Source organism: Mus caroli, chromosome 4, assembly GCF_900094665.2.
Source record: "Mus caroli chromosome 4, CAROLI_EIJ_v1.1, whole genome shotgun sequence".
Lineage (NCBI taxonomy): Eukaryota > Metazoa > Chordata > Mammalia > Rodentia > Muridae > Mus > Mus caroli.
In genome coordinates this window covers 94,998,435-95,025,352 of record NC_034573.1, presented here as the reverse complement: position 1 = coordinate 95,025,352, position 26,918 = coordinate 94,998,435, and the positions used below count along the sequence as shown (strand labels likewise).

The 26,918-nt window shown below is 42.3% G+C and overlaps 1 protein-coding gene across 15 annotated transcripts in view; it reads right to left on the bottom strand.

Moving 5' to 3' along the window:
* The window catches only part of Sgip1 (SH3 domain GRB2 like endophilin interacting protein 1), a 203,908-nt gene that overhangs the window by 89,606 nt on the left and 87,384 nt on the right, over positions 1 to 26,918 (bottom strand). For 7 of the 15 annotated variants that reach the window (XM_029476217.1, XM_029476218.1, XM_029476223.1 and 4 more), the window contains 7 exons: positions 21,847 to 21,910; positions 14,035 to 14,059; positions 12,890 to 12,973; positions 11,129 to 11,200; positions 7,015 to 7,071; positions 4,894 to 4,948; positions 4,003 to 4,178 (listed from right to left, as the gene is read on the bottom strand). In XM_029476217.1, coding sequence (XP_029332077.1) covers positions 4,003 to 4,178; positions 4,894 to 4,948; positions 7,015 to 7,071; positions 11,129 to 11,200; positions 12,890 to 12,973; positions 14,035 to 14,059; positions 21,847 to 21,910 — 533 coding nt within the window. The remainder of the gene's footprint in view (positions 1 to 4,002; positions 4,179 to 4,893; positions 4,949 to 7,014; positions 7,072 to 11,128; positions 11,201 to 12,889; positions 12,974 to 14,034; positions 14,060 to 21,846; positions 21,911 to 26,918) is intronic. The other 8 variants (XM_029476232.1, XM_029476227.1, XM_029476230.1 and 5 more) reach the window with 4 other exon arrangements.

Here is a 26,918-nt window from a genome sequence, read left to right as displayed (position 1 = left end):
ATGTTCCCCAAATAATCTGGGACCATTTGTGATACAGTGGCAGAAACTGCCAATGTCCTTCTGTTTCAGTTCTCAACGAACTTCATAGAAGTGGGGGAGGTGGGCAGAAAGACTGAGAACTGGAGGATGGGAAGTAGTACTGTCCATTGCTGTCCTCTGGACATGACATGGCTGCTTCACTTGAACTACATAAGACTTGGTCCATCAAACACCCCACCATGAATGGGCAAAGGGCTCCTAAGATCCTGCTCTTCTCAAGGGGCTCTGTACAACTGACTGACTGTTATACAAGGAAGTGGGAGCCATAGTCCTCAGTCTTGTAGCCAGCACATTCCACTGTTTAAGCAAATAACTGTTCATCCGTGCTCATGCAAGCAACATATTCCATGCAGTGTAATTACCCCATATACCCACCTCCCTAAACCCATGAAAGCAGGAAGTACACTTGAAAAGAAGGGGTTTGGTGGGAGATGGAGGCAGACATAATAATGGGGTAGATTTTGATAAAAGGATTGTATGTATGAAAGTGTAAAAGCATAAATAAACTTGGAAAGTTTAAACACTAAAAACCACTAAAAAACTGTCCAAAGACAAATAGTGAGGATGAAGGGAAGGAGGAACACTTAGGCACTGCCACTGGTAAAGAAAACTGGTGTAGTCGTCCTAGAAGTCAATGTGAAGATTCCTCAAAAACAGAAGTACCATCTGACTCAGCGACATGATCGGCGGTGCATGTCTATAGTCAGCATTCCATGAGACACGTGCACATCTGTGTTTACTGATGCACCGTTCACAAGAGTTAACCAATGAAACCAGCATAGATGTCTGTCAAGAGACCAGTGCTCGAAGAAAATGTGGTCCATATGGACAATTGGAGCTTCACTCTGGCATAAGAATAAATGGTGGTATGGCATTTACAGGAAAATTTATGGAGATAAAAGGTCATTTCAAATAAAATGCTTCATGCTTTCATATGCAGGTTACAGATGTGTGTGTGTGTAAAATAAAAGTATAAGAGGGACCATGAGAAGGGATAAGGAGATTGTAAAGGAGCACTGATGGGGGCAGGCAGTAATGGAATTCATACAACATGAAGACAGTGGAGAGGAATATTTGGGCAAAGAGATGAAACCACCAAGAACAGAGGGGTGAGGAGAATAAATAAAAAAAGCATTTGGACATGTGTGTCTAAAAAATGCATAATGAAATCTGTCACTTTATTTAATAATTAAAAAATGTAAAAAAAAGAAAAAATTAAAAATCCTCCAATTTTCCTTGTTGCTGAAGCTTTGTTTTGACAAGAATCATTTTCAGATAAGTGTGCAATTTGTCTGCACATGATGTATCTGCACATGATGTGTCTGCACATGATGCACCTGCACATGGTGATGTTGCTTATTTTGTGTTACTTATTTAATGAACAATTTGACTAGTTTATAAAGGGGAACTAAGAGGAGAAAAACCAATTCACAATAAAAGAGGTCGAGTGAGTTACAGTTAAGAAAGGCAAATTCAGAGATGAGTTAAAGAAACATGTGAAATACAACTTCTAATTAAAAATATCAAAATTGGGGCTGGAAAGATGGCTCAGTGGTTAGAAGCACCAGCTGCTCTTCCAGAGGACCTGAGTTCAGTTCCCAGCACCCACATGGTGACCCACAACCACCTGTAATTCCAGTCCCAAGGAATTATCTTTTGTCTTTTGAGGGCATTGCATGCACACTGTGTAGGAACACACATGTAGGAAAAACACTCACACACATACAATAAACCAACAAATAAATACATAAAAATCTTAAAATGAAGACAAGTCAGAACCTCCACTGAAGCCTTGCTATGACCCATTTGGAGTCTTGTCTCTTTCTGGTGCAGCATTCACTGACTTAGGAAGTCCTTTCTAACACTGAAGGAAAGTCTGACTGCTTGACTGGAAACATCCAAAGCGTTGCCAGGGTCACTGGTTCTTCCATCATGACTCTGTCTGAATTTTATAAAGTTATTTTTGTCCACGTGCTTCTGATAAGATACAGCATTTCATCTGTTTCTACACAGAGTATCTAGAAAAGGGCAGGGATTCTAAGACCACATATGTTCAGCCCCCTCTCTACATATATATATATATATATATATATATATATATATATATACACACACACACACACACACACGTATGTACACTTAGAATGTGCCTGTGCTCATCTGTTTCCAAAAAGAGTGTCAAGAACTCATTCCTATTCTGAATATCAAAATTACAAATATGAGGGAGTGACTCTAGTGAAAGAAAGGTTCCTGGGAGAGGGAACAAATCAGAGTGGGACCTGAAAGCAGCCGTCCAGGCTGTGGAAGATTCAGCAGCTTTCTCTGCTGTAGTCTCAGAGTATGTTCATCTACCTTGTTTCCATGTGTCCTTTCTCATCTCTTCAGCCTTAACCACCTGATGGCAATGGCTTACCTTACAGATAGCTTCTGAGGAAGCTTCCAGCTTCCAGGCACTGTTCTTGCCGTGCCTCAGTAGCGTATCGGGTTGGAAGAAAACGCACCCAGTGATTTGGGCACACATTCATTTTGGCACAGTGGATCCCACCTTGCCTAGATTCAGTGGGCTTTTAGCTACATTTCTGGGACCTGAATAGAGAGCCCACTTTCCCACACCGTCATCCTTTTAATTGGGTGGACTTGCCTTCTTCCATCTCCCCATATGATTTCCAAATACCCACTCAATTTATCATGTCCCACAGAGAAGTGGATATAAACTTGTTTCTGCCATTGAAAAAGATTTTCTTAAAATAAGCAAACAAATGAAGACTCGGGAAGTGAAAGGTGAGGAGAAAGGTCTTGAGTGAACCGTGAGAATGATGTCAGAGGGGCAGGCAGGCCACAGTGCTTCCTGGCCTACAACTCCTAGGCTGGGATGTGAGTTAAAACCCACACCCTCCATTGCATAAGAGAAAGAAACTGTATTTCATGCTTTGATTAAGGTAGCAGGTGAATACATGATAAAAAATGACTGCAAAGTCCATCCAAATGGCTGGGTTACTATTAGCAATCATCTTCATTTTCACAGACAGATGGAATCAAGGCCACTGTAAGCACAATAATCTAAGTGTTTTGATTTTGGATTTTTTTAATCCTGGGAAAGCAAAAAGTTCATTCTCAAAGGATAAACAATTACAATTGTTTTAAAAAGATTACCTGGGATATTTCTAGAAGCCCCTAGAAAGTGGCACTTATTAACTAAGCCGTTGAGGGGGAAGCTCAACAGAGAAGCCAAGAGAATCTCATTAGGGAGTCTACATCTGTGCTCACAGCTATTCTTAGAAAATAATGTTGGCATTTTCAAACCCCAGGGAGAAAATACTTGAAATATTAGCACTCAGACTCAGCAACTAAAAAAATTAAGTAGTCAGGAGAGGGGAATGGGAGCTCAGACTGTGGGAGAAGACCAGTAAGAATAATATAAATGAGGCAAGAGCTCTATGTGAGGGGTCTCAAGGCCAAGAGTATTTAAAATGATTTGAGGATAAAATAATGAAGAATGGGAGTTTTAGAAATCTAGTGAGATTTTATTTATTTAATATGATTTTGGAGCATCCCAAGGGGAAGTATATTTTAAAAGTAATTTTCTTGGCTTTTGTATATTTTCATGAAGACAGAAATGGCTAGTGAAATTTATGTGTATGTGTGTATGTATGTATGTATATATATGTGTGTGTATATATATATATATATATATATATAAAATAATTCTCCATCATTGGTAAGTTTGGAAAATCTTTTTGTTATTTTTCTTTTGTTTGATGCTTATTAGAAAATAAAAGAAAACACAGTTTCATGTGCCTTTGCTGGTTTGAAAGGCATAGGAATTGCAATATAAGAGGTTAAGAGCAGGTTACTCGGGGGCTGCTGAGTTCATCAGATTGGACACATGTCATTCTTAGCACATGTGGCAGAACATAGCTCTCTGCCCTGCCTTACCAAAGCTTAACATGAGACTCCACTCACCACAGGCGAAGGGGAAAGTGCGATGTTGCCTATTGAAGCCTTCAGCTCGTCTACCGTCGCTGCATTCTTCAGGACGTCCTTCGATTGCAAGGGTTTAATCTTGATGTTGAATTTCTTGTGCGACTCTTCCTCCTCTTCAGATTCACTTGAAGAATAAAAGTGCTTTCCTTTGGTAGGTAGAACACAGTTAAAGACACTTAGCTCTTTCTTCTGCTGGGAGGTATGGGTGAGGGCAAGAAAAGGATGACTACTGGTCGGCAAAGCAAAAGTAACCTCAGGTGGCAGGAAAACAAAGCAAAACCAACAAAACTGAGGGAGGACAAGGTTAGGTTCACTCTCCTCAGAAGCTTACCAAGGACTGTGAACGCTGAGGAGCATTAGTCAAAATCCTACATGTGTGTGTGTGTGTGTGTGGTGAAGTTTGTGTATCACACCTAGCTCACAGATAAGAATTCAGGAGATTCCTCATCTCCAGACATAGGATGGCAACTCTAACGGACACCTATGAAGAGCCTGAAGGGTTTGGGAGTTGGCTAGTGTAAGGCAAGGGTGCTTGAGTCTTTCAGGGAAGAGCTGAAAGAAGAGGGCAGTGAAGCTCTCTGCTGCTCACTGTTAATAGCATTGCCATATTAGTGTGCAGCAGGTCATCTGGGGTCACAGTGTGCTGACTGTCTTACAGCACATTTGCTCCACCCATCGCGTTATCTCTGTTCCTCGACTAGATCAGGGCACATCCATGCCTGTCAGCCACCAGGCTGTCCTCGGGGAGAGTTATTCATCTCTGAGACTAAGTATAGGAGCTTTGGTTATTTTGCCACCTTTGTGAGACCTGAATTTTGCTACTGGTTCCTTAGACAATATACATTTAAAACATTTAAAAAGAAAGGATATAGCCTGGTTCCTCAGGTCTGATGCTGTAACCTTCTTCATCTAGCTCAGGTGAGTTCTGTAAGACACAAATGCACATATATATATATATATATATATACATATTGCATGCATATATCTATATACACACATATGTAACAGTAATAAAGAATGATTATTCAGAAATTGAGAGGACGTTGGAGGTGTGTGAGGAGCTGGAGGCTAGAACGAGGGTAAATTATATCATTACAACACTCCTGTTCCAATTCCCCCCAAAAATAAGGTATAAATGCATGTGAAGTGACTATTATTCCAAAATGACGGAGGAAATGTTTTCCTTCTAGAATCTTATACTCAAAAATATAGACCAGCCTCTTAGTTTAAAGGGCTGAGGATTTAGCATTTGGAAGTAAATGCTAAGCAGTCTGTGTTTAAATCTTTATTCAGGATATTGGAAGGACCCCAATGTACGACCCACAAAAGAAAGCACTCAGAAAGAACTTACCAGGCCTTCCCTACAAGCCTCAGACTGTGTTAAGCAACACTGTTGATTGAAATGCAAACTATTTGCCCTAAGGGAAATTAAACCATGTTCTTGGAGGCAAAAAAAAAATTATAGAGAAAATAGCACAATATAGCAATGTTAGGTATTAAAAATGAGGGGATGACAATAGATTAGTTTTAAGAGTAAGGGGCGCTGCTGGAGCCTTTCAATGTAGACAGAGAGGGTAGAGTTGGGGCATGGGGTTTTTCCATATTGGTGGGAAAAGCCTTGGTTGAGACACCATGGCAGGAGCCGACACTGTGTGACTCAGGTGCTAAAGTATCCAAGTATTGAGGGCAGCATGGCTGGAAAGTACGCTGTACAGTGGGGGGTGGGGGGGGGCTGGGCAACTGAGCACAGGCAACTGTGTGCTAGAGTGGAGGCTTTGTCTTACTAGGGCTGCTGGAGTTCTTGGTTACAGTAGAACATGCTGGGGACAGAATGGTAAGGAGATTGGTGGCAGGAGGAAGGGTGACTCATTTAAAAGATGTTTGCCAACTCAGACACACTTGCTAAGACTGTAGCTCCAGTTTTGGTGATGGGATAGGAAGAACCAAGGCCATCTAGAGGAACTGGTTGTCAGTTCTCAGTGATAGAAGGAAAAAGAGGAGGGAAGTTTCAAGAAGATTTTAAGGTTTCTACCCTCAAGTCCTGGGAGTCTGACTGCCAGATGAATCTAACAGCAGAGAGCTAATCCTTTTAGGGGAAAGCTGGAGAAGATAAAAGGCAGGGTGCGTATCTGGGGTTCATATATCATATCTTTGCTCCCGTTATAAATGTGTGGCACAGTCTCACTGAACAACATGACAACCCCACTTGGCAAGAAGAAGCTCAATACGTAAAAAGGCGACAGTGTAACCAGATGATGTGTCAGCATGAGTCTGACTTTCTCCTTGACTCCGTGTGCTTTGAGACTGAATCCTCAGCTGATGAAGGAAAGACCGAGCCCTGCTGAAGTTGGGCTTGGAGAGGCGGCAGTGAGAGATCTCTGATGCAAACATGCTTTACATGCTCTATACCATTAGGAATCTGAGGGTAGGCTGGGTGAAAGGGCTGCTATGTTTGCTTAGTGACCTGTGTGGTAATGGCACTAAGAATTATGGGGAAAGTTTAGATCTCAGCCGGGAATCTACCTTCAGTCCCTGAGAATCAACTGACTTATTGCTTGCCCTGGGAAAAGTCCGTACCATAAAGTTTTCATCATATATCCCAGGCTTAGTAGTTAACCTCTTTGCCTCTACATTCAAAGCTGCTTAGAAAGGGAACTACCTAGATTAAATATGAAAAAAAGTATTTCTGAGTACAGCTATGGGCTTAACATATTCCTGGAAAGTGCAAGCGATTGGCTCAGAGTCCTCACAACAAAGGCACCAGGTAACTGCTGTACCTATTGATCATATTCCAACACACATAGCTGGTACTTGGAAAGGCTAGGTCTTGAAGCACAGATTCTAGTGCTGTGAATGTCTGTCCATCCTAAGCATGACAGACATTCCCTAGTGAAGCCTACAACTTTCCACCAATTTCCATGTCCTGTTATGTACCTAAGTGCCTCAATTCATTTTAAAGTTGTATATAAAGAAAAATATTCTTATACTTACATATCTTTCCCAATCAATTTCTGCATAAAATCCATTTGGTGCCCCATTGCTTTTCTTCTGTAACAAATTTGAAAAATAAATTAGGAGGGAGACATTTAAATGAGAAAAAAACCCCACAATGGAACAAAACACACAAAAAACCACTTAACTCTTATCTGTAAGATAACTTTGCATGAGCTATCAAAAGACAGATTAGGGCATCCTATGGTAAGAAGCACACTGGTGTAACTGGGCGGTAAATGGAGCTGCCACAGGACTGAACGAGAAGCCTACGCACATATTTCACAAAACCACAAATTAGATATAAGCTAGCATTGAAGGTTTATTCAATCACTGATGGACTTGTAGGGTTTACATTATGATTTAATTCTCTGTATATTGAGGATTAAAATCATATGGACATAAAACAGAAACCTTTGACTTCGGTGCTACTGACATAAAACAGTTCCTATAAGCTCAGAGTATTCAGCGAGGTCACTCACTAACTGCGGAATTATTTTCACCATGACTCAATTGGTAAAATATAAATGTGATCAGCTTTCGATTCATTTGTTCAGCTCCTACTCACTGAAAATTGCGTGGCTTTTCTTTCCAAATGGCTCTTCTTATCAAATTTACTAAAATATAATTTGAAGATTAAGGGTGAGTTTGTCCTTTCATGAATTCTATGCTTCCATGAATACACACTGTTGCAAGATGGGAAGCCAGCATGGTTTTGTCTCACTTATCTAAGTTTTATTTTGGCTCCCAGTAGAATTGTGACACACGAACACAAGTACTCGACCAAGGAGGTGGCACCCTCCAAGAGGAAATTAATAAGCTTCTCTAACTTCTCCTTTTTTTTTTTTTTTTGGACAAAAGCACAAATAAGGTTAGAGATGAAGGTCCATTCAATAACATTCTTGCATTTAGCACACAGATCAATGCTAAGTCATTGAGCAATGGCAGACTTCAGAACAATACATATGGAGATGTATGGGGCTTGAGGACAGGGCCTCTCATTTTGCCATCACAAGTAAGGCCTCTAGCTTTATTTGTTGCTGGTAGCTATCTGAGTGGACAAGTAGAGGAAGCTTTTCACCTATGTACAGAGGCTTTCTAGAAAGCCCAGGAGAACTGTCACCAACCATTAACGTTCACTGAAGTTGTCTGGGCTAAGAACAGGCAGTGCGACTCAGCGAGGGGTAGAGTGCACAGGTGTAAGAGGGGTAGAGTGCACAGGTGTAAGAGGGGTAGAGTGCACAGGTGTAAGAGGGGTAGAGTGCACAGGTGTANGGGGTAGAGTGCACAGGTGTAAGAGGGGTAGAGTGCACAGGTGTAAGAGGGGTAGAGTGCACAGGTGTAAGAGGGGTAGAGTGCACAGGTGTAAGTGGTGTGCTCCCACTTGCTACAGACTATCCTTGCATAGAGAGTTCACCAAGCCTTGCATCCAGATAGGTGAGGTCTGTGTTGGTTGCTCTTTTTCCTATTCCGTACAAAGATTACATGTATGCAGACATCATTTCACTCTTCCCACAGACCTGCCTTTGTGATGTTTGAGATTCAGTGGCAGTTTGCCCAATCTGTCAAAGGTCTTTAAAAACCTGCCACTAGCTCTGCCCGTGTGCACTATGAGAACCTGATTAACTTTGGGTGTCAATACTCTTTATTGGGAAAAGACCTTCCAATTTTTGTATATATAGTTTCTGCTTTACCAATTTGACTGTATATGGTTTTACTGCAAAATGCTTCAACTCCTCCTAAGAGAGCATATATGATAACTAACCTCAGCACAAAATTGGGCATACTAATAGGGAATCAAATAAGCCAAACTGACTCCAGAGACACAAGCCCATGGATACCGTCACCAGTGTAACCCTGCTACCAGTCTGTCTTTTGCTCTTAAATGGTTCTTCATACAAAGGAGTGCTAGTATAAACTCAAAGAAATTAGGTAAATTAAAGACTTCAAAGTTTGTCTAATTCTACATCTTTCTTCTCTGTTATTATTCTCTGCGATTAAATCTCCCTAAATTCAAGATACTCTACGAGATCAGATAAATAAGCTATATGTATATAACATATGTATATGCATGTATTACTATATATTTTTCTTGACAACATATATTTAACACTTGCATAAAGAATTTACTAAATGTCTAGATTTGGGCCTACTAAATGTTCCCTTGTTTCTATGGAAACCAATGGAAGATTGAGACAAAGGAAAACAAAAATCTAACGGATTTCTTTTTCTCTTACAGCAATATTAAAAACAAATACCAAATTCAAACAACATATCATAACAGTACATTATTTTGGTAAGATATTCAGCACTGCACACATATGCACACACACACGTACACACATGCACACACACTACACACACACATGCACACACACACACACACCACACATGCACACATACACTCACATACACACACATGCATACATACATACACACATGCGCACACACACCACACACATGCACACACACACACATACACACACATGCATACATACATACACACATGCGCACACACACCACACACATGCACACACACATGCACACACACACATGCCCACACACATACATGCACACACACACACACCTTATTAGAGGAATTGGTAATTTGCTCTCATACATTTATTGCAACAATTTTTGTGTGTGTGTTTGTTTGTTTCTCACGTGAACAAGGTAAGCCAGGTATTTACTGGGATTTTTCTGGTTAGGCACAAGGGAAAATAATTCTTGTTTTTAAACCTGGCATAGTTCATAGCTACCAGATGTATCAGTTTCAGTGGAAGACATCAAAGCAGGGAGGGATGTGGTGGTGAAGAACCATGGCTGGACAGTCGGACCAAAGGTTGACAGCAGCACCTAAATGGTGGTTACTTTTCATCTTGGAGTCCGAGTCATATGCCCTTTTGGTTTTTTTTCCCTTTTCTCTTTTCTAAAACTTTAGCATTATTTTTATAACCTGAGTATTTGACTGTGTCTAAAGGTGACTGACACCCATGGGCATAGTCATCTTGTTTTCATAGGCATTTAACTTTGGATAACGTGAGCAGATAGAACCGTGGTTCTCATCCTATGGGTCACAATCCCCTGAGGTGTCAGACGACACTGTCACGGGGTTTAAATATCAGATAGCCTGCACATTACATGTTTACATTAGGATTCATAATAGTAGCAAAACTGTAGTTATGAAGTAGAAAATAGCTTTATGGTTGGGGTAGGGGGTGGGGTTCACTACAACACAAAGAACTGTATTAAAAGGTTGCAGCATTAGGAAGTCTGAGAACCATTGAGTTAGATAAATAACTATATAGTAATGAGCACTCAACAGTTATGTTTCCACTGTGAATGCCCCTCCCCCCATTTTAGTGAGATCAGCTTACAGCTACACAGTGATCTTAAAAATATGTGATATACTGTCAAAATGTTATCATCTCTTCTAAATAGACTTAAGTTACTTTCTAAGAAATCTCACAAGACAGCACTCTCCATGACGCTCCCCGTAAACATGAGAACACTCTCCGTGCTGTTCTGTATGTACCCACTAGATACGAGGAGCTATACAGTATTTGAAACATGGTGTGTGTGAGACCAAGGGACTGAATTTGAAATAGCTTCCTAGAGCTAAAATGCTGTAGTCAATGCACAGCTTGGCCCAGGACCAGCATCCTTGACTCCATATTTCTTGGTCAAGATTACTGGTTTCCACAGGACAGGATCCTGCTGAACTCCTGATATTATTGATAACAGAGTTGGTATTTATTTTACCAAGTGCAATCTAACTCGAATTGCATGTGGATATTTGTACTATATAGTCAAAATCATCTATACAGATACCAGATTCTTTTAAAAACCTGGAAAGTTTAAACCCTTGCCCTTTGCCTAAGACCAAAGACAACGCAAGTCTTTAGGCTTGATTATTCTCTTAACAGAATCTTCAGACATCAGCATGTGATGTTTGTATGGTTGATGTAAAACCTGGACCTGGCTAGTCAAGAAGTAATCTGGAGTTACCTTGTTGAATGAATAGGGATACTGTGCTTTCCAGAGCTGAGGTGGGGATTTCCCTCACTGTTTCTACAACCCCTCGGAAATGTGAAACTGAAGTCTGTGTCCTTACCGAAGCTTTCTTCCCTCCTTCCCGCGCACACTCTGCTTTGCTATGGTAGGGTGGCTCGTGTGGGCTGGGCTGCTGGAATTGATTGTTTTCATGTAGAAAAAAGTTGTTAAAGGATCTGTTTGTTCTTCAAGACACATAAAGAATCACACGGAGTCAGCAAACACATCACAGTAGAGACAACCTCTAGACCAAATTGTTCAGCCTACCAATTGTGGCAGGGTTCTGTAAGCAAAGAGCGGACTTTGGGGCCCATAATGAGGCTCTATTCAGCAGGCCAGTTTGGCTAAGCCAAGAGAGGAAGTGGGAAGGAGGGAGATGGGCTGGGGCACCAGGGGCCATTTGGATCCTCATTCAGATGGCACTTAGCCCATGAATAGAGAATAGACACCAAGACAATACAGAAAGGAACTGGGCAGTTTCTGATTGCATTTGTAATCTGTGAATGTAAAACCTAGCTACCCCCCCACCCCCCATCAAACAAAGCCTTTGGAAAGGTCAACAAAAAGCGTCAGGGCTCACAGAGGGCAATTCCAGAACTGTGCCCTTTCCTGCCTGCAGGTTTAGAGACAAGCAGAACAGATCTCACAGGCAGGGACTCTGACCTTGGTACCCCAGTGTAGTGTGGAGAATTAGAACCCCTTAGGGGAAGTTTCAGTTACTCTGCAGCAATTAGAGTTTGTCTCTGGGTTAGAACGTGTTGTCACACACAGCTCCCTGAGGTCTAGACGTTGTGACAAACAGCTCTGCCAATGATGGATGGGCGTACACTCAGCCAGTGAGCAGCAAGACACACCCACCTTCACACCATGCAGCCCTGCCATGCAGCCTCATCAGTGATGGGCTCTGTCAGAGTCTAAGTATGGCCATATGGAAGTTTCAGCACGGACTCTTCGGTTTCCGTCTTGTTTACAAGCTCAGCACACCCGTAGCTTGTAGAATCTCATTTGTGAAAGTACAAACACCACCAGCTCCCGGCCTTGAAAAAGCAATCAGCGGCTCTGGAAGCTGTCTCAACCACGTCAAAGTGGTTTCAGCCCACAGATTCAAGGGCTTAGAAAATCATTTTGAGTTTAGAAGTTCAGGCTGAGGTGTCTATAGATTAATAACGGACATATTCACGCTAGCCCACAACACCGGGCCTTAGAATTTGGTGGTCAAGTGTTTGAGAGAAATTTGAAAAATTTCCAGTAGAGCTTATAGCTAAATTATAATTTCCAATGATCCATGAAGGCGAACCTCCTTTTCTGAAGGTGGCCTTTGTTTTACTTCTGGAAAAATTAAAATTAAATAATTCCTTTTTCTCATGAGCATCTTTATTTATGGCATTTCTAACTAATAGCTGGGAGGACACAAACTGCTAATAAATGATTTTACAGGATTTGGGATGATGTAAGGAGAACTCAGGGAGATCTGGACGGCATCGTGCCCATGCCTGCAACACATGTTCATGGGCATCTTCAACATCAGCTACTGTGGTACATATTCCAGCAATATGTCAACTGGGCTCCTTAGAAGAGCAGAGACTAGTGAGTTAGCCATGGGACCTCAGAGACAATGAGCAGGAGGACGACGGGGGTTGGGAGGGGAGGAGGAGAAAAAAAGACAAGACTAAGAGAGTGGGAGAGTGAGAGAAGCCAGGAGCAGCAACTCAACGGGGGCACTGGAGGTGACAGAGCCTGGTAGAGGCAGAGACAGGAGGACAGAGGACCTGGGGAGAGGACCAAGCTGGAAGCAGAGAGAAGACACAGAAGCAGAGAGTACCTGAGACAGAGTTAAGGAGAGGGCTCTGAGCCAGAAGCAAGAGGTGAGGAGAAGCTGGGTCTTCTGAGCCTTTTTTTTCCCCTGCTGAATAGAGCCTTGATTATAGAGGTACCCGAAGTCTGATCAATTTCATTCTATTTCTTAAAAGAACATTTCATAGCAAGAATCACATGAATGCAAAAGGCACCCCAAAGCTGAAAACTCTTAATCCATAAGTAGGAGAAGAACTCCTGCGATGGCTTCAATTAGCACCCCATTAGGTAGACTATTATAAAGAGCAGTCTTAAAAATATATATTTTTTTAATCACCGGGTTTATTTTAGTTCTTATTCTGGCCCCGGGGAGCTTAATGTGTGTCCATTTCCCCCAAGTAACAGCTGTTCTTTTGAACTCCCTGAATAGGCATCTGATTAGATGGGAAGGAAGTCATTTTGGGAGCTAGAGCAGACTCCCGTTAAGTCTGACGTCTAAGCTGGCATATCCCAGACCTCTTTAAAAACCAAGAAATCTGACAGCCAGCTAGGAGTCACTTTCTGTTAAATCGAAGCCCGGTGGATACATTTTTGCTCCTTCGGGCTGTAAAATTCAGGCATAAGTAGTTTTTTAAGACCGTTCCCTGTTTCTGAGTTTAATATAGAAAATGTGTTTGCGGCCCAGCTACTCAAGGGAAAAGTTTCCTTCAGTTTTATGGGGAAGCTGCTCCTTTATGCCCGTGGTGCCACTGGAGAAGAACATTCTCACATAATGAGCTCTAAGTCCCTGAACTGGAGATGGGAACAAGCCCCTGTACCAAACTATCCCTGTACAATTTATTTTTCATTTTTTTTTATTATTTTTGACTTGCCATCTCCCTGGCTAGTTTGCTCGTGTGCTCTGGGGCTGAGTTTTAGGTAAGTGCAATATATAAGTTCTAACTTGACGAAGACCACATTTATATCTCATGCACATTTACTAGAGAGACTTAAAATAGCTGAATTTTTGAAAAGAGGAGGAAAGGAGAAGGAGAAGGAAGAGGAGAAGAAAGAAGAAAAAGAAGAAGAAAAAGAGGAGGCAGAGAGAGAGAGAGAGAAGCTGGCCTTGTGGAAATTTAAGCATAGCAGATATCGCGGTGCAAGCTCACTAAAAAGGATCGTTTAAATACTTACCATCCCATCTCGGTCTGGCGAGCCTCTGCAAGAGAAAGAAATTGGTAGCAGTTATGAAAAAGAATCACTCTGGCTGCAGTGAATAAAGAACCATTGGCCATCACCTGCAACCTCTGCGTATTCCCACTGCACTGCAAACCTCACTAAGGAAACAAACAAACAACCTATCACGCTGGGTGACATCTGAGTGTGAGCTGGACATGCGTGTTAGGCAGTGATCGATATTCTCAAAAGGAACTGAAGTCCAAAGGCATGCATTGGCGTGATGGAGTTTGTTCCACATAATTCATGAGTCTGGTCCGCTCTTTCTGAAAGGATTTATTTAATTTTAAATTATGTGTATATGTGTATGACTGTGTGGGGGCATGTGCACGTGTGAGTACAAGTGCCCAGAGAGGCCAGAGAGTGTGTCAGCTCCCCCAAGAGCTGGAGTTACAGATAGTTGTGAGCCACCTGACATTAGTGCTGGGACCTGAACTGGGTCATCTGCATGACTCTGTACAAGCTCTTAGTGGCTGAGCTAGCTCTCCTGTCCCCTTGGCTCATTATTGCTGGCTTCACTTAGATCTATCATAAAACATGTATACAGACAGGTGTGTGCTCCTTTAATTTTCTCCTGTGAGTGATTCTGAATAGTCTTTTATAAGTTAAAGCTTTTGTGGTAGTTTCCAACCAGTTTGAAAATCTGTACCTTCTTTCGTATTTCTGTAATAACATCCCTTTCAAATATAGGACAGGAAATGGAGGTTGGAATTGTGCTAAGTGGCGCCCTCTGCTGCTGAACCTTAGGGTAGCAGTTCTGTGGTGGTGACCTGCTGTGATAGGCCTTTTAGAGTAATGAACCTGGAGGTTCAGATCTTGCAATTTCTAAATTCTGTTACCTTGAACTCATTATCCAACCTGATAGCACAAAGAATGAACAAATTCTAGTTCCTGACAGATGTTATGCATTCAAGTGTTGATTTTACTTTCTTTTCTTATCCATTGACATTTCTTGATTGAGAACATAAACTGCCCACTTCCAGCCACACTGTGCATAATACAGTGAAAGCAAGTTATTTTTCTTGTTACAGGTGGAAACTGTACTGGCTAAGCGAGGGAAGGTGTAGTGGTTTGAATGACATACCTCCCCATATAGTCTCAGGTTGAATACTGAGAACTGTTGGGGTAGGCTCAGGAGGCGTGGTCTTGCTGGAGGAAGTACGTCACTGAGGGTGGGGCTTTGAGGTTTACATTCCTAGTACCCTCTTTTTCCTGCTTTTGGTTCAAGATGTAAGTACTCCACCTGCTAGCTACCTCTATTCTGCCAGCATGTACACTAATTCTTTAGAATCGTAAGCTCAAGTAAAGTCTCTTGTAAATTGTCTTCGTCATGGCCGTTTTTGCAATGTCACTAATACAGAGAGGGAAGCGAGAAGGTAGTCACTGTTACATGGGAACATGGTTTTAGTAGTGTAGCACTTTTAGTAAGGAATTTAAAAGTGTTACACTGTTAGCAAGAACTAGAATGTAGAGCCTTGTTTTATTTCGGAATGATTGAGGTATTTTTATTTCATGAGTATGGGCGTTTTGGTTGCATGTTCTATGCACCTTGTGCATGCCTGGTGCCTGTGGAAACCAGATGGCGTTATTGAACCTCCTAGAGCTGGAGTTACAGATGGTCGTGGATCTCCATGTGGATGTTTTTCAGACCCTTAACTGCTGAGCCACCTCTCCAGCCCTGGTTAGCTAAGATGATGCCATTTGCATTAAAGTCATTACAGAGCAATCTCTAGAAATTCCTTTCATGCTGTTGGCTATTTTTCTCGTTTGTCGGAGTATTAGATGTTCTTTTCTTTCTCCCCGGGTAGGATGAGCGGCTACTGCGTGGTCACAGTGGGTCCCCTCTTCCCTCTATTTCTATCATCATCATCATCCTCATTCCTTTCTGTGCTCCTGTGGTTGGGATGATTTTTCTAACCCTTTGTATCAGTCTTGTGAGCGTTTCCTTCAGTGCTGGTGTGGTTCCCATGAATTGCTTTAACAGTGCTTGTTTGGAAATGTCCAAAGTTCTCCATCAGTTTTAAAAGACTGCTCTGCTAAATATAGCAGACTCTTTGGCAGTTACTTCCTGTTGAGGCTTGAAGCATATTCCATGCATCCCTGGTTTTTAGACGATGAGAGATCTGGCATTAGTTTGTTGTGTTTGCCTTTGTGGACTAGTGAGTGATCAAGGGGGAGAGCCCATTGTAGGTGGTGCCATCCCTGGGATGGTAGTCTTGGGTTCTATAAGAGAGCAAGCTGAGCAAGCCAGGGTAAGCAAGCCAGAAATAACGTCCTTCCATGGCCTCTGCATCAGCTCTGGCTTCCTGACCTGCTTGAGTTCCAGTCCTGACTTCCTTTGGTGATGAACAGCAGTGTGCAAAGTGTAAGCTGAATAAACCCTTTCCTCCCCAACTTGCTTCTTGGTCATGATGTTTGTGCAGGAATAGAAACCCTGACTAAGACAGTATTTTACATTCCTATTGTTCATATGCCCACTTCTCTGGTGAAATTTTCTGCTATAACCTCATGGACTAGATTGTCTATGCCTTTCTAAAAACCTCCTGCGGTCTCTTGAACATGGGCCAGAGTTCTTGGAAGACTTGGTCATATTCATTCATTTACTTTCCTTTGCATATGACTGATCTTCTCCAGACGTGGAAAGCTTTCTTCCACTCATCCTTGTTTGTTGATGACTCTTATTTCCAACATTTCTTTTTTTGTTTTCTTTTTTCTTCAAAATCTGACTTCCTCTGTGTTTCTGAAGATCTCTTCCGTACCATTCACCATCATTACCTTGACCAACTTTCTCACGTAGGTTCTAAGCTCACTTTCATATTTTACGCATCTACTGGATGAGGCCTCTGTGTTTAACAGCAAGAGTCTGAAGTCTTCTGGCATTCTAGCTGCAAGAGGGTGCTTCTGTCTTTGAGTTCTGAGCTTGCAAAAGTACTAGAGTGGCTTGATTTACCATGTGGTTTCTGTTTTTTTGATTTTTCTTTATTGGGATCTTTATGAACTCCAGGTTTTAATTTGTCCTTTCTTTTCACTTTTTTGTTTGATGTAATTTATGGGAGTCTTCTGGTCAAATGGTTTCTGCTTGGATTTCTCCCTCATTACAATTTTTTTGGGTGAAGCAAACTACATATTCAAACATGGCGATTTATGGCAACCTTGGTATACATACAGAATAAAAACAAAACAAACAAAACCAACCATAAGGTTCGGAGATAAGGACACCAGGGTACTTTAAGAAAAAAAAATGCAGTTTACAGTGTTTTAGAGCTGCGAGAATTAATAGATAAGTAAAAGGAGCTGGTGGTGATGATGCATGTCTTTAATGCCAGCACTTGGGAGGCAGAGGCAGGTGGATCTCTGTGAGTTTGAGGCCAGCTTGGCCTACAGAGTGAGTTCCAAGACAACCAAGGCTACACAGAAAGACCCTGTCTTGAAAAACAAACAAGCAACCCTCTCCCCCCTCCCCCCCCAAAGAAAAACAAAAAAGAGAAAGAGGAGGAAGAGGAAAAAGAGAAGAAGAGGAGGAGGAAGAGAGAAAAGAGAATAGGAGGAGGAAGAGGAGGGAAGATTTTCAGGGATGGATGTGAGCTATGGGAGAGCCCCAGTATGTGAGTTAGAAGTGTGAGGACTAATAGAGAAAATACAAAGGAGAGACTCAGGAAAAGAGATGGAAAAGCCTGTTCAGGCAAGATTCAGACCAAAAGGAACTATATAATAGAGGTGAAAAGGTGTGAATTAAAATAACAAAGAAAAATAAAATGAAACGGGAAGTATACCGCTAGCTCGTGCTTTTCTTAGGTGGGATAAGATGGCTGCCCCCATTCCTTTGTTAGTTTTTTTCTTGTAGCTGTCCCCACAGATGGGGAATGAGGTCCTGTTCTCAGTGGTTCAGGCAAGTTGGATTTAGATGTCCTCCCTTGTGAGTGAGTGAGCTTCTGTGCTGGACACAGCTTTCTGTTAGAATGTCCTAATGGGGGACAATGGGGGACTGCAAGCCATCTAATCCCATCTCTTCCTGGTGTGCTCGGAAAGCCTGCTTTCCATTCAGGCCTTAGTGTTGAGGGGGCCCTGGCAGGCTTGTGTTTACCTCTGCGGCTGGACATTCTTTTCCTTTAGGATTCCTGGCCTCTTCCCTGATGAGTGACCCACAAAGTCTGAAAATGCATTCACGGGCTGGGCAGGACCGGGCCTGGGTCAGCACAGTTCTTGTGTTCCCATGCTGCTGTTCATCTATGGTCTTCCACACATTCTCCAGGACAGCTGCGTGCCATGCTTGCAGAAGACTGCAGCGTTAGGCTCCTGCTGGTGACTCAAAGCAGCTCTCTGTGTGTGGGTGCTAGCTGATGGCTGCTTCAGGCTGCTTCCAGTCGGAGGATTCTGTGGATCTCGTTGTCTCTTGCTTCTTTCTATATACTGCCTTTCTTTCCTTTTGTGCACACTCTCCAGCTGCCCTACCATTCCCTCTGTGAGCTTCTGACATTCCTCTATTCTTTCTCTTTCAGAATTAGACAGACGGTTCTTCACCAGGACACACAGAGGCAGCTTTTAATTCGCCATTTTCTACACAATGCCAAATTTATATTGCATTCCATAAGAGAACCAATCAAGCCTTAGACCTGTATTTCATTTTAATTTTTTAGTTTTCTTCTTTTCTTAATGAGATACTTTATATTGGATAAATTCTATTTTAAACCTCGTTATTCATCATCTTTGTGTGGCCTCTAATTTTAAATGTTGGTTTCCTGGAACGGTTGCCATTTCTCTTTAATGGTCTGTCTGGGTTACAGATCTTTCCCGTCTTTTCTAGAGCAGGGTTCTGTTCTCAGCCTTGCTTACATCAAGGCCTTCTGCAACTTGCTAACCCCTGCTGGCACTGATGTCTCATCTCTAGAAGTGAGGTATTGTTACTGACCTTATTGAATTATGTGAAAATGAAGGATAACAGGGCAGTCACATATTCTGCCACTTAGCAAGGCTCTCCCTCCCTTCCTCTCTCTATCAGCCTCTCTAATGATGATCAAATCAGGAAGCTCTGGTTTTTGCCCCACTCTCTCTGAGGAGGTTCAATCAGTTGAAGTTGATGCTGGCTGCTACCCTAGCGTTGCCTAGCAACCCTAAGCAGGTTGCAACAATTCTGAAAAAGGCCTGGCATCAACAAGGTCTCACTGATTGCAGGCTAACATAAGGATTATCTAAAGCTGGAGGGACAGCACACTGCCCCAGCGTTCTATGAACCCTTTTGTGTGGATGGTTTCTTCTCCAAGTATGATCCGTGATTCAATTTGAGAACAGGGGTTCATGAAAACAAAAGCTTTCCCAAGACAGCCTGTCCTTTAGCCATTGCTGTTGGGGGGAGCCAGGTTATTAATTTGCTCTCCTGTAAGTAATTCTGTACTCAAGAGAAGTTAAGTAAAGGCGCTTGAGACTCTATAAAGTAATGCCTCATTAGAAGACCTCAGAGAGACAGGACATTTGAGGCAAAGGCGTGAGGAATAACTTACTTTAATAGACTTGGCAATGGGAAAGAAGGGCTTTGGCCACATGCAAATTAGCTGAGCTTGCCCTGGGGCTCATTTAGCCCCCCTCCCACTCTCTCTTTCTCTCTCTCCCACTCTCTTTTCTTCTCCCTCTCCCTTTCCATCTCTTTGCCACCCTCCCCCCTTCCCCGTGTGTGTGTGTGTGTGTGTGTGTGTGTGTGTGTGTGTGTGAGAGAGAGAGAGAGAGATCCCTGGTCTACTTCCAGAGGGGCCTTCTAGAGCAGCATGTTTGTCTTCTGCTGTGATGCTCTTTGGAGAGGCTTCCGACAGAGCCTCCACACAACTCATGGCACATCGAAGATGTCGGCAGGTGTGGCCGACAGCTCAGTGTGTGGCCTTCTAGGGGACCTAGACGTCACCTCATAGAAAGCTCATTGTCCCAGGTAAGGAAACTGAGGCCAAGTAACGAACTGCATGATTTCCAAGGTCTGAAGGCTCTCCTGACTGAACTGGTGCAAGAACACAGACAGGTATCCAAGAGAGAGTAAGGGATGTATTTTATTTTGATGGTTAATATTTAGAAAATGGCAAACTTATCAAGAAGCATTATAAAGTATTAGATGCTCAGGAAAAAAATATTCCTAACTTAATCATTCAGAAATTGCTTCAGGACCACAGTAATGTAATTTCCAAGAAATATTTACCAAAAGAAGCCTCAACTGTAACAACCGAGTTAACATCTAGCATCTACACAGAAAGGTAAGCTCCCTTCTCAGTGCCTCACATCTCTGGCTTACATTTCAGGGGTCCAAGGTGATCCACTGCCAAGGATGGATGCCCCTCAGCTTATGATTTAAGGCCCTTCCTGTTTTACCACATCCACTTTCCATCCTGGCCTCCCGAGACCACATTTACTAACGGCTCGCAGGTGTGTGACACTGTCTGGCCCTGTCCTGATGCCCGCTACCTTTCCCACCTCTCTGATTTGCTTTTTTCATTCCATTTGTGTGAAAGAAAGCCCCTCACCCTTTAGAAAGCTGGACTCAATGTCCTCCTGCCAGGAAGCATCAGGCCAAATGTGGACTTTCTTACCTTCAACTTTCTCTGAAATTCCATGGGAATTGATTATGAGGAACTCATCACTACCAGTTTATACCAGTCAGGAGAGCTGTCAGAGCTGATGCTTATTAAATATGAAGGAGCCCACTAGGCACTTTACCCAGTGCCTTTAGATGCAGGAAAGACTTTTTAATTTGTGTAATACTTTATTGACTCAATTTTATATTCTTGCATGGAAGGACACAAGAAAATGCTAGCTGTCCTATGATAAGATTTATATTTAATTAAAGTGAAAATTAAAGGCTTGAAGATGAAACTAATGAATTGTGTTCACCTCTTCACACATAGCTGTGATTTTTCTAGATTGTTCTTTTTCATGTATGCTGGGTGAAGGATTCGGCTGGATTCCATTCTGATGGAACCAAATGGAATCTCAGAGTGGCAGGCCTTCCCAGACTTGCAGTTCACCTCCTTACAGCCAGCTGTAGCTGCTTGCTGCTGCTTTCCTCTCACTGAGCTAGACCGAGAGTCCATGATCCCAGCCAGGGATGATGTTACTAAAATTTTGTGTCAGGGCCAGCTTCAAAACGAACAGTCAATATGGTTAAATAAGAAGCAAGTGAACGTGTTATGCTACTAGCACTCTCCAGGGTCTACTCTCCCAGGGGACACAGAGAATCCAATTTCTTGGGCAGGATCACTTAGCTACATCAAAGCACGCCTATATTTGTTTTGGCATTGATTTCTTACTGGCAGTGAAATGAACTGAGCTTCCTGTCCATACGGTTCTGCCTGCCCACCCCTAGTCTTTGGGGTGTCATCTAGGGGTTGTGTTAGGGTGAATCTGCCTACATAAGTATTATGTTATTCTCTTGGGATCTCATACAGATAGCTCTGGAAGTGTAACTGGGTGTTTTTTTAGTTTTTCTTTTTTTACTTCTACAAATGAAATAATCACATTTTCTGCCCCTCTGCTTGGAAGTAACAGACTAGATATGAGACAGTGAAAATACAAGATAAAAAAATTTGAATCCGTGATGAAAAACATCTACCTTTTAAAGGCACAAATCTAAGTATCTATGACGAACAGTGGCAGTTGACCCAGAAATAGGGAAAGCCCAGAAAACCAAACAAATGAGCATCTGCTCTCAGAAGAGCCTTTGGGGCAGGCACTCTTTAAACATCAACATCAGTGACTTAGACTGAAGGCCAGAGGGGCAGACTCTAAGGTACATACGTAGAGTCAGTGTCTTTTTCTTTCTTCCGTATTCCAAAGGCCTTCCTTGTACGTTTTTTCAGTCCTGTGGTAAAAAACACAAAAAAACAAAACAGCAAATGGTCAGAAAACAACCAGCAGACCAGGTGAATGTATCAGGGAAGGTTCAGCCAGACCTGGTACAGTGTACACTGCTCTAGCGCCCCAGAGGCTGGGGCATTTCTAATCCAGGGCCCCTTCTTTGCTACAGACTGAGTTTAAGATCAGTTTGGGCAACTTTGCGATTTCTTGATTTCTTGTCTCAAAGATTTAAAGAAAAAAGTAAAGAAAAAATAAGGCCTAGGGGTATTAGGGACATGGCTCAGTGGTTGGGCACCTGCCTGGCACAGACCAGGCCCTAGGGGTTCAATCCCCAGTACTAAAGAGAATAAGGAAAGCTGCCACATAGCTCTTAACTTTGCATAGAGCAGTGTCATCATATGCATATGCATGTGAATATGGGAGTGTGATTCATTGTTGAGGTTCCAACAGGTGTTTGTGAGCCCCAGGGAGGGAGGTTCTTAGACTCCTAAGCAACAGAAGGACGCTGTGCCTGGGAAAGATCACAGGCTTTTCTTAGATTACTGTCATTCATCAGTAAGATCAAGACTTTGGCAAGAAATGGAGTCACAGACCTAGAATAGCCATTTCCAGGGTGGGTCCTGAAATACAGAGACTATGAGCCATACGAGAAGAGCTATGCACACCCTGCTCCCCATCTCTCACTCTACATTCCTCTCTCATCTTCAGCATCATGGCCAGGCTGGGATATTAACTATTTTCTGGACACACCCAACACTGCAACTCCAGCATCTCTTCCTAAGCATCCTCATCTCTGGTTGAAACTCACTGCTTATTTTGTCAGTGATCAGAATTGCAATTCATCCTTGGAGGTCGGGCCCTAGTACTGCATGCAGATAGGACCTATAGCAGTCTTAGTGATGCTCTTGTGTGAATCGTACATTAGTGGTGCCACTCATCTGAAATTTCAGATTCTCTGGTGACTGTGAGCTCCCACCTCCCAGCCTAGAATCCAGACAGTCTGGTTAGCCTGTATGCCCACCCCAACCCCATCTGACTGCCCATCTTTTAGAGTGGAAGAAGTCTCCCTTCTTTCATTCTTGTGAATGGACCACAGTTTGGATTCCATTCTTACTCCAACAAGGACCAGTTGAGCCTTCCTATCTCCTACATGCACCACAGGTATACACGCAGCTGACCTTCCTATGTCAGCAAGTGCTATTTTATAATAGCAAGTGGTTCCATAATCAGAGCCTTGGTGAAAGCTGTATTGAGAGATAGGAACTTTAAAAAGACAAATCTGATATGGCTGGGCATGGTGATTTAGCCCTATAATCTCAGCAGTTGGGAGACTGAGACAGGGGGATTACTGAAACTTTAAAGCCAGTCTGGACTACAGAATGAGACCTTTTACACACACACTCTCTCTCTCTCTCTCTATCTATCTATCTATCTATCTATCTATCTATCTATCTATCTATCTATCTATATATAGTCACTATTGCTGTAGGATTTGTTTGGTACAAAGCACAACCACTGAGTCAGGCATTTGATATCTTTCTCAAGACCTGTGAGTCAGCCAAGACTCTCTGAGTCACTCATTAGTTGTCTCTAAGGATACTACTCAAATATAGTTTCCAAAATGTCTTTGTGCAGCTCGATTTTTGCATTTAATAGTCATTCTATTTAAGGTGTTTAGGTCTTTAAAATGTCAATGCTCTTTTTAAAAACCATTTCCCACACAAAACTATTCTCCTTTACTCTTCACATGATGAGTTTATAGGGGAGCTGACTGACATTTCAAATGATTCATAATATTTAGGAATGCTTGCCCCCATCCCATCCCATTTGTAATTCTCTTTTTTAAAAAATCTCTGGTCCTTCTCTATTCTGTCTTATTCCCCCATAGGGACAAATGCTCTGGTTATGTATTCATTGGTTTTCTTCTAACCATTTACCCTAGGTTTCAGCTTCCAGTTTACCTGTTGGTTCACAATGATTGCTTTACTCCTGAATCACCACTGATGACTTTAGGACCACTTAACAAAACCATTGGTACCTTCTATTTTCAAGTTCTTTAAATTGGTAACTCTCCCTGTTAGAGACAGCATGTCCTCCAGAACAGTCCAAGAAAGACCACAGCTTTCAGATTCCAGGTAATGCCATATTAGCAACAAGACTGTCAAGCCTTGGACCCACACATTTGGAGAACAGCCAACGTGAACTAGGTTATGAATGTCCCAGTTATCTATTTTCCAGGAAAAAGTGCATCAGACCCAGAATTGTGGGACACAGAGTCTGTACACCATCACTTCTGGCTGCAGAGCTCACTGCTACCTCTGTTCTCTTTGGGCTTCCAGTGTTCAGTTTAGACCAAAGAAAGTAACAGTAAGAGGCAAAAGAATCACACACTCTCATAAAATCCTCCGGAGCTCCTGTGTCACTGAAAGTCATGTTTCTAACACATAGAATACACGTTCACATAGAACATTAAAAGGAACACACAAATATGTGACGTGTTAGGAAAAAGAGTCAAATTGTTAATTAAACATTAATAAAGTTGTCTCCCTTCACAACAGGAACGAGACTTGAGGAGATGAAGAACGTACAAGGCAAACTTTGATTAAAGCAACAGATCGCAAGGTGTACGCTATTTGTATGTCCCCAGATCTGTTAAAGATCCAAGCAGAAACAATCATAACACCTCTGCTAAACATGAGGTACAGCCAGTCACGCCTTTTGAGAACTTTCAAAAAAAAATATTTTGGAAAAATCTCCTAGGAGGAATAAGTCAGTGAAATGGCTCAGTGAGTAGAGGCGTTCACCTGGCACTACAAATTCCGTCCCCCAAACTCATGTTAAGATAGAATAAAACTGACTGCAACTCCCCCACCCAAGCCCCCACAGTCATAGGAAGGAGAAAAGGTTATCAAGGATATTATCAGAATAACAAGGTAAAGACATTTTGTGTCATACTGTAATAAGCTCAAGAAACACTGGGTAAGCAAGATGGCTCAGAGGGTAAAGAAGTTTGCCACTGATCTTAATAGCTGAGTTGGATTCCCTGGGACCCGCATGGTGGAAGGAGAGAACCAGCTCCCACAAGCAGTCCTCTGGCCTCCACACATGTATGGAAGCATGCAAAAGTTACATTTGGTTTCAGTTTAAAAAAATTCCCAGGCTGGCGAGATGGCTCAGTGGTTAAGAGCAACTACTTTTCCAAAGGTCCCGAGTTCAAATCCCAGCAACCACATGGTGGCTCAAATCCATCCGTAACGAAATCTGATGCCCTCTTCTGAAGTATCTGAGGACAGCTACAGTGTACTTGCATATAATAAATAAATCTTAAAAAAAAATTCCCCCCTCTCAGGTGCAGAGATCCACAGCAAGAGGATTTCTCTGCTGTGAAGATCCAAGGTGAGAAGGGTTCTTTTCAATCTGTGGAATCAAGGCCACTTTTATGGGCAGCCCCAGAATTGATGTCTTAGCTGAGCTGTGGTAAGATGGCGAGTGTCCCCTATCTGACTTAACTTCTGCTCTTTCCTCTGGTGTCCTGAGACAAGCCAGTCAAGTTCTGAAGAGACAACATTAAAGAGATACTATTAAAAGATGTTAGATGCTTATTTAGAAAACTCTGAGTATGATGCTCCTGAATAATTAAACTGAATTGGTGGTACTCATGCAAAACTCCAGGGCAACTAAGCAAAAACTGTCACTGAGGGCCGCTCTATAGGTCAGGTACCAGCTGCATATGTTATCTCTTTAAAATGTCTTAGAAGGGGCTGGAGAGATGGTTCAGTGGTTAAGAGCATTGGCTGCTCTTCCAGAGGTCCTGAGTTCAATTCTCAGCAACTACATAGTGGCTCACAACCATCTATGATAAGATCTGATGCCCTTTTCTGGCAGACAAGTGTACATGCAGAGAGAGGACTCATGCATAAAATAAATAAACCTTTTTTAAAAAGTCTTACAAACACTCTTTAAATTTTGTGAGTATTTGTGTTTGTGTGTGTGTGTGTGTGTGTGTGAGTGTGTGTATTGTATAGACATTAGTGAATGGATCCATGTGCTGTGAGTGTACATGCAGAGGCCAGAAGAGGATATCAAGTGTCTCCTTTTATGACCTTCTACTGATTGTCTTGAGACAAGGTCTCTCACTGATCTGGAAGATTGACATTTCAGCAAGGCTGACTAGCCACAGAGCTCTCAGTATCTGCCTATCTTCACCCCCCCCCCCCAACGCTGGGATTACAGGCAAGCTTGCTTTTTCATATGGGTGCTGGGGATTCGAACTTAGGTCCTCCTGATTGCACATTCTTGGCACTGAGCCATTTCACTCGCCCATCTTACAGACATGAAAATGTAGTTGGCATTTTCTCTTCAGGCAATGAGCTTGAGGGGTGGCTTAAGTAATGTTGTGGCAGATAAATCCTGAATCTATAGATGGAAATGCAGCTGTAAGTCATGGGCTCTGAATGAACACCATTTCTCCTATCGTGGCTTGCCCAGAGATGTTGCATTTTATAAAAACCTTTAACCTCTAAACACATGTCTCATTGTTTAGTTTATATTATTAAGTAAAATAAAGATGAAATATTTCCCTATGAGCAGATGAAATGTGGTATATCTATACAATAGAATATTATTCAGCCTTGAAAGGAATTAAGTGCTGATATCTGCTATAACATAGACCTTAAAACATTTTAATGTCTGAAGGCAGATATACATAGAACACTGTTGGAAATTGATTCTAATGCTTTGTCTTCATTTGGCTCCCAAAGCCACACTTCCAGACCTGAGGGTCTCTGCCCCCAACTGGCTTCAATTGATAATAAAGGGTTCCATACAGTCAATGGCTGAGCAGAAGATGGAGGTGGGACTTTTAGATTATGTGGACAAGGGATGGGGAGAAGGTGGAGGAAGAGGAGAATTGCCATGACTCAGAGGAAGAAGGAGTTAAGAGATAGGACTGAAGGAATTGGAGGGGTTTCCAACCCCATAGGAAGAACAGAAATACAAGCTAACCAGAGCTT